Here is a 16,268-nt window from a genome sequence, read left to right as displayed (position 1 = left end):
CTTAAGTTACTTTATAAATTAGCTTTTACAATATAATCAATGTCATACAAATTAAGTTATTGTACATGAGAAGCCAATGTTTTATAAATAATTGAATCCTAACTGTATGTGGCCGCCTACATTTTAATCAAGCTAAAGGCAAGGCAACATTTGTGGCTTGTGAATTCAGAAATAAATTTGCTTTATTTTTAAAGTAAAGATACCTTGCTATGATAGCAGTCAGCATCTATGCTGCCCAGGACAGGGCAAGGAAGGTCAGTGTACTCACCCTTCTACATAGAAGTCAAAATACTTAATATTTTATATTCTACCGGGGCTTAGGGGCTTAATTTATATCTAACACAGAATAGTATTAACAACCACATTAAAAGAAATTTTTTATCTCAGGTATTAACCATTTTTACAGATAGATCCAGTTCTAGAAAGGCTAGATATACAGCAGCAGAGGAGCAAAAGTCCTTCAAACCTCTTATATTTCAATAGAAATACAAGCTCTTACTTATGCCTTAACAGATTTTACTTTATGGAGCCCTTCAATCTATAGTAATAGTACTTATATGGTAAATATAGCAGAAATTATTAAAACAGCTATTATAAGGCACATTAATTCAGAGGAACTTTTCATTTAATTTTCAGTCTATAAAATGTTTTTTGAGAATGACAATTTCCATATTTTATTAGAAACAATGTCCTCAGAATATTATCCAACTTCCTATACCAACCTTACGAATAAATCCCCCAGGACTTAAACCTAATCAAGTCTGGTAAAATAAATGTCACTCAGTGGTGGAAAGAGCCATTCGTACTCTTAAGATCATTTTAAAAACAAAAAAGGAGAAGACAGATGTGTCACCTCAAAAGAAGCTCAGTCATACTTTTTATACTTTAAAATTTTTTAAATTGTGATGCAGATCGTACAGCAGGCGAAAGGCATCAGGCCTCCTGTACAATAGCCTCCACCGAGTCAGCTAGGTAGAAGGAAGCATAAACCAGGAAAGAGTTTTATCAGATTCAGTAATAATGCGGGGCTAGGAGTGGTTGTACATTCTTATACTAAGTTATCTAACCAAGTAATCAATGATGTCCAAGGCCTCTCTAGTATCATTAATGATCTCCAAGACCAAATTGACTCCTTAGCTGAAGTTGTTCTACAAAATAGGAGCAGGTTAGACTTACTCAGAGCAGAACAGGGAGGGATATGCTTAGCCCTACAGGAACGTTGCTGTTTCTACGCCAACAAGTCTGGAATCGTCCGAGACAAAATCAAGAAACTACAGGAAGACCTGATAAAGCGGCGGAAAGAACTGTTCGAGAACCCTCTCTGGAGCGGACTAAACGGACTTCTCCCCTACCTTCTCCCCATCCTGGGCCCCCTCATAGGTTTCTTATTAATCCTATCCTTTGGCCCCTGGGCTTTTCGGAGGTTAACAGATTTTGTAAAACAACATATTGACAGCATCTTGGCCAAACCCATCCAGGTACATTACCACCGTTTAGCCGTAGCTGACCACGAGCAAGATTATGAACTTTACCATCACTCCCTCCCTGCGGGGACAGCATGATGACCAGAGGGATGCTTACCTACTCCTCACCAAGGAGAAAGGTATGGGTACCGATATGGGTGCAGAGCAAAGCACTGCAAGGGAAGGTCCAAAAAATTTTCCGACCCCCTCTTCCCAAGGGAAGGTCACGGGAAAATTTCGATCCCCTCTGGATTTCCCTGTGAGCATACCTGGTTTGCATAGAGGTTGGTATCAATACAAATCCAATCGGCTCTGCCTCTCCTCCCCAAAAGATACCAAGAGCCACTAACACTGGTGGGCCTGGGAAGCCCACGGGAGGAACCAGGTCACTACTCCCCCAATCGGTTAAGGCCCACCCTCAATTAAGACAAAGGGAGGAGATGTTGGGAGCCAGCAGAGTTGAGGCAAGCAACTCAGTCTTAAGGAAATAGAATTAAGTTCCTTCTAGCAGAAGTTATGAGGTGCCCTGAGGGCTTGGCCAGAAGATAAGATAGCCTGCAGCTTAGCATCTCCTGTCTTCCTGCCACTTCCCCTTCCTGATCCTCCCCCCCTAGATAGCCCAGCCTTGGAGTGTTGCACCTTGGAATGTCACACCGCCCCTGGCAGTTAGCCAATCCTGTGTTGCCAGTTACCAAAGACCCCCCTGCATAGGCAACCCTGCCCCCCTTTGTCTCTGCTGTATAAATACAGCCATTTCAGAGAATAAAATCGGAGCTTGATCAGAACCTTGTCTTGCTCCCATTCTTTCGCGTTCCTTGTTTGCCTCATTCTCTTAGGTGGTTCCTGCGGGTCCCCGTTGTTGTCCCGCAGGCCGGGACACCTCTGGGGCTGTGTCTTGTTCATGGTTTTATGGCCTCTGTTAAATGTGAGCATTTAGGTAACAGGTCTTGCAAGACCAGTTTGTGGAGAAAGGGGCAATGACTTAATTATAGGTTATCAAGAATGTACATTAGCCAAAACCGGTTTGGCTCAGTGGATAGGGCATCAGCCTGCGAACTGAAAGATCCCGGGTTCAATTCCAGTTAATTCCAGTTCCTTGGTTGCAGGCACATCCAGTAGGGGGTGTGCAGGAAGCAGCTGATGGATGTTTCTCTCTCATCAATGTTTCTAAGTCTCTGTCCCTCTCTCTTCCTCTCTGTAAAAAAAATCAATAGAATATATTAAGAAAAAAGAAAAAAAGAATGGACATTAGACTGCTGGCACAGATTCAGATTGCTAGCCCCCCAAATATCAGGGTTACATTGGAATTAGCCTTTTAACCGTCTCAATACCATCTTCCATCTTCCAGTGGATTCATTTTTCGACTCTGAAGGACAAAGAATCAGGGAACCATCCTGCCCAGGGGAACACTGCATGTACCAGTTTAAAAATCCCATATCAATTTCAGAGAGGAAGGGAGAGAGAGAGAGAGAGAGAAAGAAACATCAATGATGAGAGATAATCATTGATCAGTTGCCTTCTGCATGCCCCACACTGGGAATCGAGCCCACAACCCAGGCATGTGCCCTGACCTGATCAGGAATTGAACAGTGACCTCGTGGTTCATAGGTTGACGCTCAACCACTGAGCCATGCCAGCCAGGCACCCTCACTCATCTAACCTTTCAAACAAAGTATCTTCAGGGTTTAGAACAGTAATTAGTGCAAACCTAGTGATCAAGTCCTTTAAAATATGTCATAATATGATTGTTTCACTATCTTAGAAATGACACAGAGGAAAGAAGAGAGAGACCTGAGCAAAAAAAAATTTAAAGAGCTCTATGAGACCTAACTGACTCCATCAGAAAAAGCGATCTATAATAATAAAAGCATAATATGCAAATATTTGAAAGGATTACTCTCTCTCTCAAGCCTAGATTTTTGCAGTAGCCTTTTAACTGGTCTTCTTCCACACAGCCACAGAGTTATCCTTTCAAATCATCAGTTAAATCATGTCATTATTCATCTTGACAACTCCAATAGTATCTTACCTCATTCAGAGAGAAAACCAAATGCTTTACAATGGCCTGCTAAGTCATTTCTAGATTCCTATCTCTGATATCACTGATTCTTTCCTCCATCTGGTTGGCTGTGTTTCTTTTTTCTTCTTCTTGTGTTTTTTGTTTTGTTTTGGTTGGCTGTGTTTCTTATGCTCAGGGGTTCACTACTAATCTCTTTAGTTGAATGCTTCATTTCCAGGATTTCTGATTGGTTCTTTTAAAAGTTTTGATCTCTTTGGCAAAGGTAGTAGGAAAACGTAAGGGAGATTTAGGAAGTAGTTAAGTGAGGAAAGTAGCCCTGTATTGAAATTCAACCAGATAAATGTTATCAAACTTCTGTATGGCCTGCTAGGTCCACAATAAAAATTCCTGAATGCATTAAATTGACTAATTGTGTTTTCTCACATCTTATTGAATGTTTTCAGAATTGCAATCTTAAATTATATGTTATTTATATCACATATTTCCATGTGTTCTAGTTTGCAGATGTTCACTACAGCATTTTCTTTCTGAGCTACCTCGCTACCATGGTTACTCGCAGTATGTGTTGGTCTCTTCTGTCTAGGTATCTGGGTATTATTGACCCTTCTCTAAGCAGGCTTCTCTGAGAAGTATTTCTACTATTTTCCAGTAGGTGGAGCTGAAACACAAAATTTATATTTCTGTGGTCTACCTCAGCTAACTTCCCTGGCTGCCATTAGACAGGATAGCCATGCTGCTTGCTGCTTGGAGGTGGTGTTGTTTTGTTTTTTTTTGTTTGTTTTTTGTTGTTGTTTTTTTGCCCTCACTGTAATGGTGATCCTGGACCTCCAAAGGGTACTCTACCTCCCACCCCACCTGACCTGCACGTGACCTAGGGATCAGTCACAGAGGGATTCTGCTGCAATAGCTTTCCATTTACAGGTAATATACTCCTCAACCCAAAACCAAGAGTGACAGAAGGTGAGTTTTGCGAGTCCAAGGGGTGGCAGGGCTCTGTGGTCCCATTTCTTTGTCTGAAACACCAATCACCTGGCAGTGGATGTTGTGATAGAACCCCTGTGCTGTGCCCTTGCCCCAGACTATTAGCAGATCAGCTGCTGTTCACACCACTTCTGCTGGAGTGCCCACCGAGATTCCCTCTTGCTCAGGCTTTCTTCAGTGCAGTAGCCAGGTTTTTTTGTGTGGTTTTTAAATTTTTTTCTTATATTTTTATTGATTTCAGAGAGGAAGGGTGAGATAGAAACATCAATGATGAGAGAATATTTGATCGTTGCCTCCTGCACTTCCCCCCACTGAGCCTGTATCCTGGGCATGTGCACTTGACCGGAATAAAACCTGGTACAGTTCACTCTGCTGGGTGATGTTCTATCCACTGAGCCAAACCAGCTAGGGTTGTAGCAGCCAGTTTTATTATCTCTTTCTCAGAAGGCTGCCAGGTGATATATTTGTACTACTGGGGATGTGGGTTAGCTTGGTATCCAGTTCCTCTTCCTCTGAGATCTTAAGAACATGGCTATATAGTCAACCACCATAGTGGGTAGGTCAGGACAGCCAGAGATCTCAAAGATGTGCTCAATGTAGGAGAGGTTGTCTTTGTCCAGCTTGTTGTGACTTTCCAGTAAGCTAAACCAGGCACTGCCTGTTGTCATCTCCTCAGACTTCTCACTGGGGATGTCCTCCTGATTTGAGCTGTTCCAAATCATCAAGGGTGATGTTGTCGATCAGGTCCTGAGGAGGGTCCTGTACTTGGCCTTGACACCTCGGAGCTGAGTACACAGAGTACAGGCACTCCAGGGTCCCTGGTTCAGGCCAGGCTGAGGGACAGCGGCCCCCCCCCCCGCCCCCCCCGCCCCCCCCCCCCACAAATTTGTGCACTGGGCCACTAGTGTTATTAGAAAAGGTTGTATCAAGATGATGTTATAGCAGAAAGATCATTTAGGTCTTGCTCATACTTCTTTTGTAAAACTTGTAAGAATATAAATGGTCATAATACAAGTTAATATTTAAATATACAAGTGAATACTTGGGGAACATAAAGCTTGGAAAATTCTCCTATGGGTTCCAGACAGTGCACTTATGCACACTACCCAGGGGTCTATTTAAATAAAGAAACGCCAGTTTAAATTTTATCAGAACTAAGTGAAATATATCCTTTTATATACTTTAGGAAGCTCAGAAGCTGACCATTAGTTATAAGTGGAGACCTATATTGCAATTGAAAAACTATTTCCAAATATTTAGTTTCTAATAAACAAAATGTCACTGGCGGGTGGATATGACAATGCATGACAAAAAGTATATAGGCTTTGGAATTCAAATATCTCTGAATGTATTGCATTTATGTCATTCACTAGTTGTGTGCTCTTTGGCAAATGACTTGGCCTCTCAAAGCCTCCGTTTCTTCAGCTACAAATTGAAACTAATGATACCTGCCTTTCAGAGTATTATAAGAAATAATGAGATTATGTATCTAAAGTGCCTATCACAGTATCTGGATTTGATAGGTCCTCAATAGTGTTAACTGTGGTTATCAAGAAAGTACTTATAAAGTAGACTACAATATAATAGTACTATCAGAACATAACCTGCTCAATACAATGAGTTTAAAATTATTGTATCAGTAATAATAATCTGACATTTACTTAATCTTTATTCTATGGCAATCCTGGGTTGTGTGTTCTCTGCATTATCACATTTAATCTCCACAGCAGTCCCACAATTTGGATGTTGTTATCCCCATTTTAGAGAGCAGGAAAATGAAGCTTAGGGAGAAAAAATGAAATGTTTGAGGTTATGTGGCTATTAAGTGCAAAAAAATGGCCTGGAATCTAGGTCTAGTCTTAATCAAAAGTGCAGGCTCTAACTACCAGGTTTTGCCACCTCTTACTTAGTTATAAAGTCTGAAAACACACACACACACACACACACACACACACACTCACACACACACACAAAGAAAAAGAATCTCTTGCCAAAACCGTTTTTGGCTCAGTAGATAGAGCGTCGGCCTGAAGACTGAAAGGTCCCAGGTTCGATTCTGGTCAAAGGCAGATGACCGATGATTCTCTCTCATCAATGTTTCTAACTCTCTGTCCCTCTCTCTTCCTCTCTGTAAAAAATCAATAAAATATATTTTAAAGAAAAAAGAATCTCTTGTTATATAGAATGACCCTACTCAACCTTTAGCAAAGATAAAACATGTTGCTTCTCAAAGGCTTTAATTAATGACTAGGAAATCAAACATTCAAACTTTAAGCTCTGACTTTGTAAATGTTTCTGAAATGAAAAAAACGCATGGCTGTATCATCAGGTCGCAATTGCCATCACGTGTAATCCATTTCTTACTTGTTTTGCCTCTGGCTAGCCTCAAGTTCTTTTTCACCTGTGTCTTTTAAATGCACTCTACATGCGTTATGAACAGCACACCCAGAAACATATCTTGGCATTAAAATTCCATGAAGTCCATGTTGGGAATCAGATTACTACTTTTATTTTTAGCTCTCAAGATTGCACTCTTTCCATTGCACTTTTAAATATTTAGTGATAAAGTAATATTGATAATAGCTCCTCTAGCCAAATAAAAATCCTAACTTTGGTTTAATCAAGCCAGACCCATTGAGTGTCATTAATATAATTACGTTACTAAGGCAGCTACCAGCCTGTGCCTCTCTTCTTCCTCTCAGTTTAGGACTAGCCTCATTTGCTGCTATATTTATCTGCCTTCTTGGCCATAAAAGGCTGGCTGTGTGGCTCTGACATTCTACTGCCTGACCACATGCATTATTTTTGAACTGGCCCCCAGGGTCCTGTCTTCAGTCCTGCCTCTTAACTTTTTCTGGGATTCAAACTACGTAGGTTTTTCATCTCTTATCCAGTCCTACAACCACGTTGGAACATTTTTTTTTACCACCGCCACTCTTTTGGAACCTGGTAAGTGTGACAATGAGACAGAAAAATGCTCTAGATATTTTATGTGCTTACCAGTACTATGGTGTGTGTGGTTTCTTACTATCTTCTGAGTTCAGCAGTTTTCTCAAAGAGATGTCAGAATAGCAGAGAAATAGGACAGTGGAGCCCCTGGGAAGGAAGACAAGAGCAACAGAGTGCCAGTTTTTGCTGGCCCAGCTCTTCTCTCAGCTCATTGTATTATTTTTAAATCAAGCTACCGTTCCTGGAAATAATGGCTGTCTCGGATGGAACTGTGTGAGTTAGGTACTCTTTACAATTGAGTGGTTTGGTTGAAATCTGGAATGGAGATGTGGTGACAGGAAATCATGTACTTTCTATCCTTTGTACGCCTACAATACTCCCTGATTACAAATCAGACCTAAAGGAGGTAAATTAACTCTGAAGCCACTAGTTTCTAACTCAGTGATTTTACTCTGACATTGCCATGTAGGTAAATGTAAAAGGGCATTATTATGATATTCCTGACCTGAAAATGGTCAGACAGTATTTCAGAGGCAACATAGATCCCCACATAATGACCCTGAAGTTAATTTAACACTTTCTGTGACTAGTCTTTATCAGCTTTTGGCCTCTAATGTCTATACAAAAGTATCACATTAGGATTTCAACTATGGGGTTAGCATTTCTTCCTAAATTCCCAAATTATTTTCTAGCAGAAAATGCAGGTCTTAGAGGAACAGAAGACAAACCATTTTTCCTCCTTACATACTCTAGATGTCTTGTGTTGGGGATAATCGTTGCTTACAGACGAAGAGACAGTAGTTGTACCTTGATTCCAGAGGTCAGAGCTGTGACGATCAGCTCTGTTAACTTAAAGCCAAACTCTGTATACTTGTAATTCGTTATCTATGTGCTTGGAATATTAGGTCTTATTAAAAATAAATATATTTGGGGAAAATAGAAATCAAGTGGAAAATGTAATTGGGGCCCTAACCAGCTTGGCTCAGTGGATAGTGCTTCGGCCTGCAGACTCAAGGGTCCTGGGTTCGATTCTGGTCAAGGGCGTGTACCTTGGTTGCGGGCACATCCCCAGTTGGGGGTGTGCAGGAGACAGCTGATTGATATTTCTCTCTCATCGATGTTTCTAACTCTCTGTTCCTCTCCCTTCCTCTCTGTAAAAAATCAATAAAAAATATATATTTAAAAAAAAGAAAAGAAAATGTAATTGGGGCAAGATATTTAAAATTTTTATTTTGTGAAAATAACAGCATTTCAAGTCATCCAAATTGTGAATTTAGCTTATAACACAATACATAGGAAGGTCACTAATAATTTATTTGAATCTCATTCTAATAACATTTGTTATGTTGCAATGCAGTATGTATCATTACAGAAATATCTAATATCTTTATCACTTCCAAACATGATATACTTTTATATTAATTTTATCCCTTTGTTTTATCAAAATTTATGTAATAATTATTAATTACACATGATAATTATGTATATTTTAGAACAGAAAACAGCAATCTATTTAAGGGTTGAAGCAAAGTTGCTTGCTAGTCGCTATTTTTTTCTCTTGGGAAATGCGATGTAGACTGATATCCTTCATGAGCCCGAAGATAAATATTTCTGGAGTGAAGTTTATTGGATTTTCTTCTATAGGGAATGCATGCTGACTTTTTAAATAGTTTAAATAAAAGTAGATTTAAACTTTGACAAGAAATATGGCAAATTTGAAGGATTTACTCCTCATTTAGAACTTAAAGGTTTTGGAAAAAATGACTTTTACTTGTGAAATTTAAAAAGAACACAGGAAAAGCATTAAAATTGGAATGGGGACTCCATAAAACTATTACTGCATCCAGGGTTGTCAGTGTGGCTGGTAGGCTTCTGTCAGTGGACAGATTATTCAAGAAAACTAATGAAATCTCCCCACTCTATGCTAAGCAAACATATTTAACTTTCAGTAGAACTGTTGGCTCAAGTTCACAATGAAAATTGCTACACTGGTAACTGACATTTTTATGTTATAGAATTAGAAACCTTCATATTTTTAATGGAGCAAATTTTTCTGGTTTGACACTATACCTTTTTTTTTTTTTTTTAAACTATTTGTGAGATTTGAGAGAGCTCATGATATAATATAAGCACATTCCAGGGTTCAGGCTTTGGACTTCCTTTTCCATTTTCAATCATTCTCTCTCTCTCTCTCTCTCTCTCTCTCTCTCTCTCTCTCTCTCTCTCTCTTTCTCTCTCTCTTTCTCTCTCTCTCTCTCTCTCTCTCTCTCTCTCTCTCTCTCTCTCTCTCTCTCTCATTTTTCATTTAAATATCATGTGTAAGCTGGTGAGTCCCAATAGTCAGTCTTCATCTTGGACATTTACCTTATTCTCCAAAGTCACATACCCAACTTTCCATTTTATATCTCCAATTGGACGTCTAGCAGGTATCTCAAATGTAGAATGTCTTAATCAATCTTATATTTTTCAATCCAAACTGCTGATTTCTTACAATCTTGCCTATCTCAGTTAATAGCAACTTCAATCTTGCAATTATGCAAAAACCTTAATTTCTCACTCTTTTTCTTTCACATCCCAAGCCAGTACTTTCAGCAACTACTACTGATCTACCTTCAAAACATGTGGGGAGTCTGATCACTTCTCACATTTCCACTGCTGCCTTTATCATCTCTAGCCTGGACTAGTGCAATGGCCTTTATATTAATTTGCTAGAGCTCCCATTACAAAGTGCCATAGTCTGGGTGGCTTAAACAACAGAAATTAATCTTCTCACAGTTCTGGAGGCTAGAAATCTGAGACCAAGGTGTTGGCAGAGCTGGTTTTTCTGAGAAGGTCACGTTGGATTTCCACTCAGGGCACATGCCCTGGTTGCAGGCTCCATCCCCAGGATTGGAAGCATGCAGGAAGCAGCCGACCATTATTCTCTCTCAAAGTTGATGTTTCTCTCCCTCACTCTGAAATCATAAAAATATATATATTAAAAAAAAAAGTTCTGAGGAAAAGCACGATGGCCAGGAAAGGGAAACGTTGTAAAAATTGAATATATATATATGAAAGGGAGGAAGGAAGGGGGGAAAAGAGAAGAAGGGGAGAGGAAGAGAGAAAGAAGAAAAGAAAAAGAAAGCTGCACAAGGACAGCTGGGCATGAACTAGAAAGTTCAATGGGTAACAACCAGTTAAGCTATATTTCACACCATTTTCCATTTACTCTTTGGAAAAGATAAGAGTATTAATGTTTACACATTGGTTTTGATTACTTCTTCTCTAGGATTTGTTTCTTAATAATTTACTCAAGCAATTGTTGCTCTCTTATAGGTCGCCTGGTCCCCTGGGGGTTCATGATGTCTCTGCCGTTTTATCAGAGATTGCATGATCACTATGATCGCAGCTACCGTAACAAGGACCTTCGCACCACCATGAGCCAGTACCATGAGCAGGAGAAGAAAAGTTCTGCCATCTACACACATGGTTCAACGGCCTACAGCAGCCGCTCATTGGCTGCACGCCGCCAGGAATCCCAGGCCTTTAGCCTGGCGTCATCGTCATCGGCCTCCTACCTGCAGCAGGCGTCCCAGGCCACCACCGAGTCCTCTCTGGCGTCTGCAGTCAGTCGGAAGGCGGCCTCAGCCTACGATTATGGCTACTCCCACGGGTATGTCAAAAGCAGCCTTCTAACCTTAGGGCAAAGGCTCATTCTTCAAATAACCCCTCCCATATCACGTTTTCTTTTCTTTTCTTCCTGCATTTAAACCAGATGTGGAGCAACTGTGTGTATTTGGGAGACCTGGGATTTCCTATTTCCCTTCACCCCATCTCTTTAAGTTTCACAAAGTGCTTCACAGTCATCTTGAGGAGCCTTGCTTGATTTTTAGAAGCAGATACGGCTTGCCACAGGTTGCATTCAATATCAGAGAGCCAGAAATATCATTTCGACACTCTCAACAGGTTTCCTGGCTTTCAGAATGTTTCTACTTAGATGAGAAGGCAGTAGAAAACTTAAAATTCACAGGTCACAGGAGTCCACACCTCCGCAAAGATGGGTTCCAGTTTTTCAGTATCCAAAAGCCAGTGTTAAAATTCAGCAGTTATTTAGGCAGCAGATATTTTCTTCAGCTGGAACATTTTATTAAAACACTAGAGGCCTGATGCACGAAGATTCATGCAAGAATGGCCCTTCCTTCCCCTGGCTGCTGACACTGCCTTCACTCTGGCCAGGAGCCGCCTTTTCACTTTCCCTTGCTGCCCAGAGGCCCAGAGCAGCTGGACAGTGCAGAAGGTCTGGTGGTTGCCATGGCGACGATGCAAGCCTCCCACCCTGCCCCTGGCTGCTTGGTGCCTACATATGCAAATTAACCAGCCATCTTTGTTGGTTAATTTGCATACTCCTGATAGGCTGGTGGGCATTGGTCAATTTGCATCTTTCTCTTTTATTAGTGTAGATGCCCTACTTCACTCAACCGAGGAATACTAGGAACAAACCTGGAGTCTCACAGAATTAGATTTATTGACCCATTTCAAATAAAGAGTTACTATAGGATTCTAGAGAGAGTGGAATTTAGATGTAAGTCTGGTCTGCAAAGGGAACCCAGGATGCCATTTTTTTTGAAACAGTGAAGTTGAGGGAAGTATGAACTGTCCTATTAAACCCATTATGTGGAATCAGCTCTGGGGCTGAGGATCAAGCTGCTTTTCTGTGTCAACAGCTCCTGAGGTCTTCTAGGCAAGAGTGTGATGTCATATTCTTACTGATAAAATTTCAAACAGCAACCTAGTAGTCTTTATATTAGAGAAGAAAGTTTCAGTGGTCACTCAAAGAAGGAAGTTGCCATGACACCTTATAGCAGCAGTGTTCCTTGGGAGAAATGTGTCCTGTGACTTTGCTGTTGGCTTCTCTGTCTGTTGTTCCAGCCTGTTGAGTAGATATTTACTTTCTCAGGCCAAGCTAATTTAAAAAATATATATTTTATTGATTTTTTTCAGAGAGGAAGGGAAAGAGATAGAGAGTTAGAAACATCGATGGGAGAGAAACATCGATCAGCTGCCTCCTACACACCTCCTACTGGGGATGTGCCCACAACTGGGGATGTGCCCGCAACCAAGGTACGTACATGCACTTGACTGGAATCGAACTAGGGACCCTTCAGTCCGCAGGCTGACGCTCTATGCACTGAGCCAAAGGTAATCCAAGCTAATTTTATTTTTTTAACACCCAGAATGAAATGTTTTATGGGATTAAAGCCCCCTGGTAAGATGTATGTGATTTCATTAAAAATCAATCTATTGCTGAAACCGGTTTGGCTCAGTGGATAGAGTATCGATCTGCAGACTGAAAGGTCCTAGGTTCGATTCTGGTCAAGGGCATGTACATTGGTTGTGGGTACATCCCCGGCAGGGGGTGTGCAGGAGGCAGCTGGTCGATGTTTCTCTCTCATCGATGTTTCTAGCTCTCTGTCCCTCTACCTTCTTCTCTGTAAAAAAATCAATAATATATATATATATATTTTAAATCAATCTATTGTCCTCACAAAGAATTGCTGAATTTTAACACTGGGCTATGTGGTAAATAAGGACCTGCTGCCTCAAATTCTTTCCAAACCATCTGACATAGGTTGCATTTTTGTTCTAAATTTGAAATTTTTGTTCCAAATAATGAAATTTTAACTCTTATAAAATTTGAGCCCACAAAATATCTGTTAGGACACCTGGAAAAGGCATGTGTTTTTTGAAATTAAAATAGTGATTGAGGAAACAACACAGTGGTTTGTATGAACAGAAGTGAAGAAGGTTTCTGAAGGCAGAAATTCCTGATTTCCTATTGGGATTAAGTAGCACCTGAGGTAGAAAAATAATTACAGTACTGTTTCCTATAGAAAGTTTATTATGTGAGACTCTTTATAGCTAAAATGGCTAAATCTTCCAATAATTACATAGAGCAAATATTTTTTGAGAGGAGGGCTGTCATTTCATGGGCATGACAGTGACTTCCTGGGAGCTTCTGCTATGTTCAGTAACAGAGCCAGAGTCCGGTGGGGTTTACCTGGAATGTATGATGTCAACATTTTTAAATTCCAGTTAAAATGGAACAGGCTCATTTTGCAATCTCACTTTCATGAGTCATATTCTGCCATAGGATATTCATAAGGATCTCAAATTGGCTGCAAATGTGGAAATATTGTCACTGAGAGAAATTAATTTCTTTTAGCACTTGCTTCAAATGAATTGTCTTGCAAAGGAAAGTTGGAAGGAATTAACACTATCTGTATGTAATAGCATCATTTTGCTATCCTGAACACTATCCCATAGATATGTTTAATAACCTCATTTAGGAAAGCAGCTGTCTTATAAAAGAGGAGGGTTGTATTTGAAATATTCATTTTCCTGGACTATCTGTGCTGACTCTATAGAGGATGGTATTTTCATTATCATACCATTGTTAATTAACTCCTTGTGTACTTACTAAATTTTCCTAATGTTATAGAATCTATAGAATTTATGAATTTGTATTGTTGTGCTCTTTACTTCTTCAACTCTACTAGTATTGCTAAATTTTATGTTAAAATTACTTCAATTTTACACATTTTTAACCACACATGCAATATTTATATTTATTCATAATCTGATCTATTACAACAAACATTAGTAATTAAACTTTTGAGAATTTTTATATTTTATTCAGCAAAAAATATTTGCTCTATGTAATTATTGGAAGATTTAGCCATTTTAGCTATAAAGAGTCTCACATAATAAACTTTCTATAGGAAACAGTACTGTAATTATTTTTCTACAGTCAACCTCATACCTTGTAACTTCCTGCTATGTATGTATAAATATTTATGTAGGTAGGTATTTATTAATGGCTTTCTGTATTTGAATAACTCATGTTATTCATGTAAAAACATGTTAACCTATAAATGAAAAGGATAAAAATGCCAATATTTTCCTTTGTATAATGCAATGTAAAAGAAAAGAAAGCCAACCTAATTCTGGAAATATTTTAATCTTTCTTTTTTTAGACCTAGAGCTAATACATGCAGGTAATATTTCTTGAACATTTCAAAATCTTCATAGTTCTTATAGGTCCTATTTTAGCCTTTTTAAAAGTGCAGCAACTTTTTCCTGCTAAGTGAATATCTCTCTGGATTGTGGTCAGTTGTTTATTAAAACCCCTATGGTTGGAACTGCAATTCTGTGGAGTATGTATAAGCACTAGGTGTGATCTAATTTTAGCCTCTGCTTTGTAGTTAATGTCTACCCTGTTTCCCCGAAAATAAGACAGTGCCTTATATTAATTTTTGCTCCCAAAGATGCCCTAGGTCTTATTTTCAGGGGATGTCTTATTTTTCCATGAAGAAGAATACGGTACACATTTATTGTTAAATGAAAATAAAGGCAATTTATTACCTGTATACGGAACAGTAGTACGGTAGTTGTCAACACAAACCAGACAAACTGTGAATCCTATAGTATCAAGAATTTACTCATTCATTCATTCAATGACAATCATGTCATCATCTTCTGGAACATCATCATAACAATTCAATTCCTGAATTTCCTGGTGAATTTCTTGTGACTCCATTTCTTTCAGAATCAGTGGACCAAATCTCTCATGTTTAGCAATAGCACTGTCTTTAAATGAGTACTTCTTGTCAAGGTAGCCTGCTCCCAGTGCATTTGCAATGCAACTGTCAGTGATTTTCTTCCAGAATTCTTCACCCAAGTTACAACTTCTTGCAGTTTAGGTTTCACAAAGTTTCCACGCTGATTTCTCTCCATTCTATTTTTAATGTAGTTATTAATTTCCATGCGCAAATTGTCTTTGAATGGCTTGCTTATTGCATATCAAGAGTCTGGGGATAGGCCCTCATTCCTGCGGGAATCATTATCTGATCTATTTTTCTTTCGTGAAGAAATGTCTTCAGGTCTTTAATGTGGTGAGTGCTGGCTGCATCCCAGACTAGCAGACCTCTTTGGCTCCCTCGCATAACAAGCAGCAGCATTAAATCGACCCACTTCCTTATAACTGCTTGTGTGGCCCAGGCTTTTTCAGTTTCAAGAATAAAAATGCCCAAAACACGTTCAATCTTTTCCTTCTTGCCCTTAGAAATGATTAAAGGTGGGATTTTAGTGCCATGCAGACGAATTGCCAAAATACAGGAAACACGTGCAGTTTCGTAAGCAGTGGAGGGATTGTACACTAAGGAGGCACCCCGCTGTTCAATTGTTGTTTGAGATGATTGGCCCATAAACACTGCAGTTTCATCCATAGCAATCATGTTGGAAAGATTGTATTTAGAGATGTCAGCATCATCAATAAAGGACTTGAATGCAAGTGCTCGCTTAATAACTTGAGTATCTTCCAACCTAAACAATGTTGTACTGGTAGATCTTCTTAAAGACAGTTCACTTTGCTGAAGGAAATTATCCAGCCAGTGTTGTGATGCTTTGAAGTCTTCGGGGGCTATGTCAAACTGTGGTGCCATTGCAAGGGCAAATTCTTGAATCTGAGCTCTATTCACAACCAAAGCCTTTGCTCTCCTCTCAACAACCCATTCACAGATCAGGTCTTCCAGCTCGGAAAATAATGGTTGCCGACCTGATCAAAACTTGTGCTTTTTAGCATTTCCCTTGTCCATTTGTTCAATGAGGTTACCATACTCTGCTCGCCATTTTCGGACCAATCGGATACTCAACATCTTCTCTTTGCAGAAAGCAGTAAGATTTTGGCCCCAAGAGTCTTCCATGATTCCTTTCTTGTACACCACGGAGTAGCTTTTTCTTTTTGCACTCATTTCTAGGGGTAAAAAAAAGGAATTCGGGTATCAAGGTGGGGGGAGGGGGATCACTTAAAATGACAC

The 16,268-nt window shown here is 39.6% G+C and overlaps 1 protein-coding gene across 3 annotated transcripts in view; it reads left to right on the top strand.

The window, feature by feature from the left end:
• The first annotated feature begins 7,003 nt into the window (after positions 1–7,003).
• Positions 7,004–16,268, top strand: part of MYOM1 (myomesin 1) — a 108,937-nt gene continuing 99,672 nt past the window's right edge. For all 3 annotated transcript variants that reach the window (XM_084888079.1, XM_084888077.1, XM_084888078.1), the window contains exons 1-2: positions 7,004–7,413; positions 10,729–11,065. In XM_084888079.1, coding sequence (XP_084744205.1) covers positions 10,752–11,065 — 314 coding nt within the window. In that variant the 5' untranslated portion in view covers positions 7,004–7,413; positions 10,729–10,751. The remainder of the gene's footprint in view (positions 7,414–10,728; positions 11,066–16,268) is intronic.

Source organism: Pipistrellus hanaki, assembly GCF_964339955.1.
Source record: "Pipistrellus hanaki genome assembly, chromosome: 6".
Classification (NCBI taxonomy): Eukaryota; Metazoa; Chordata; class Mammalia; order Chiroptera; family Vespertilionidae; genus Pipistrellus; species Pipistrellus hanaki.
This window is presented reverse-complemented; position numbering and strand designations above follow the sequence as displayed.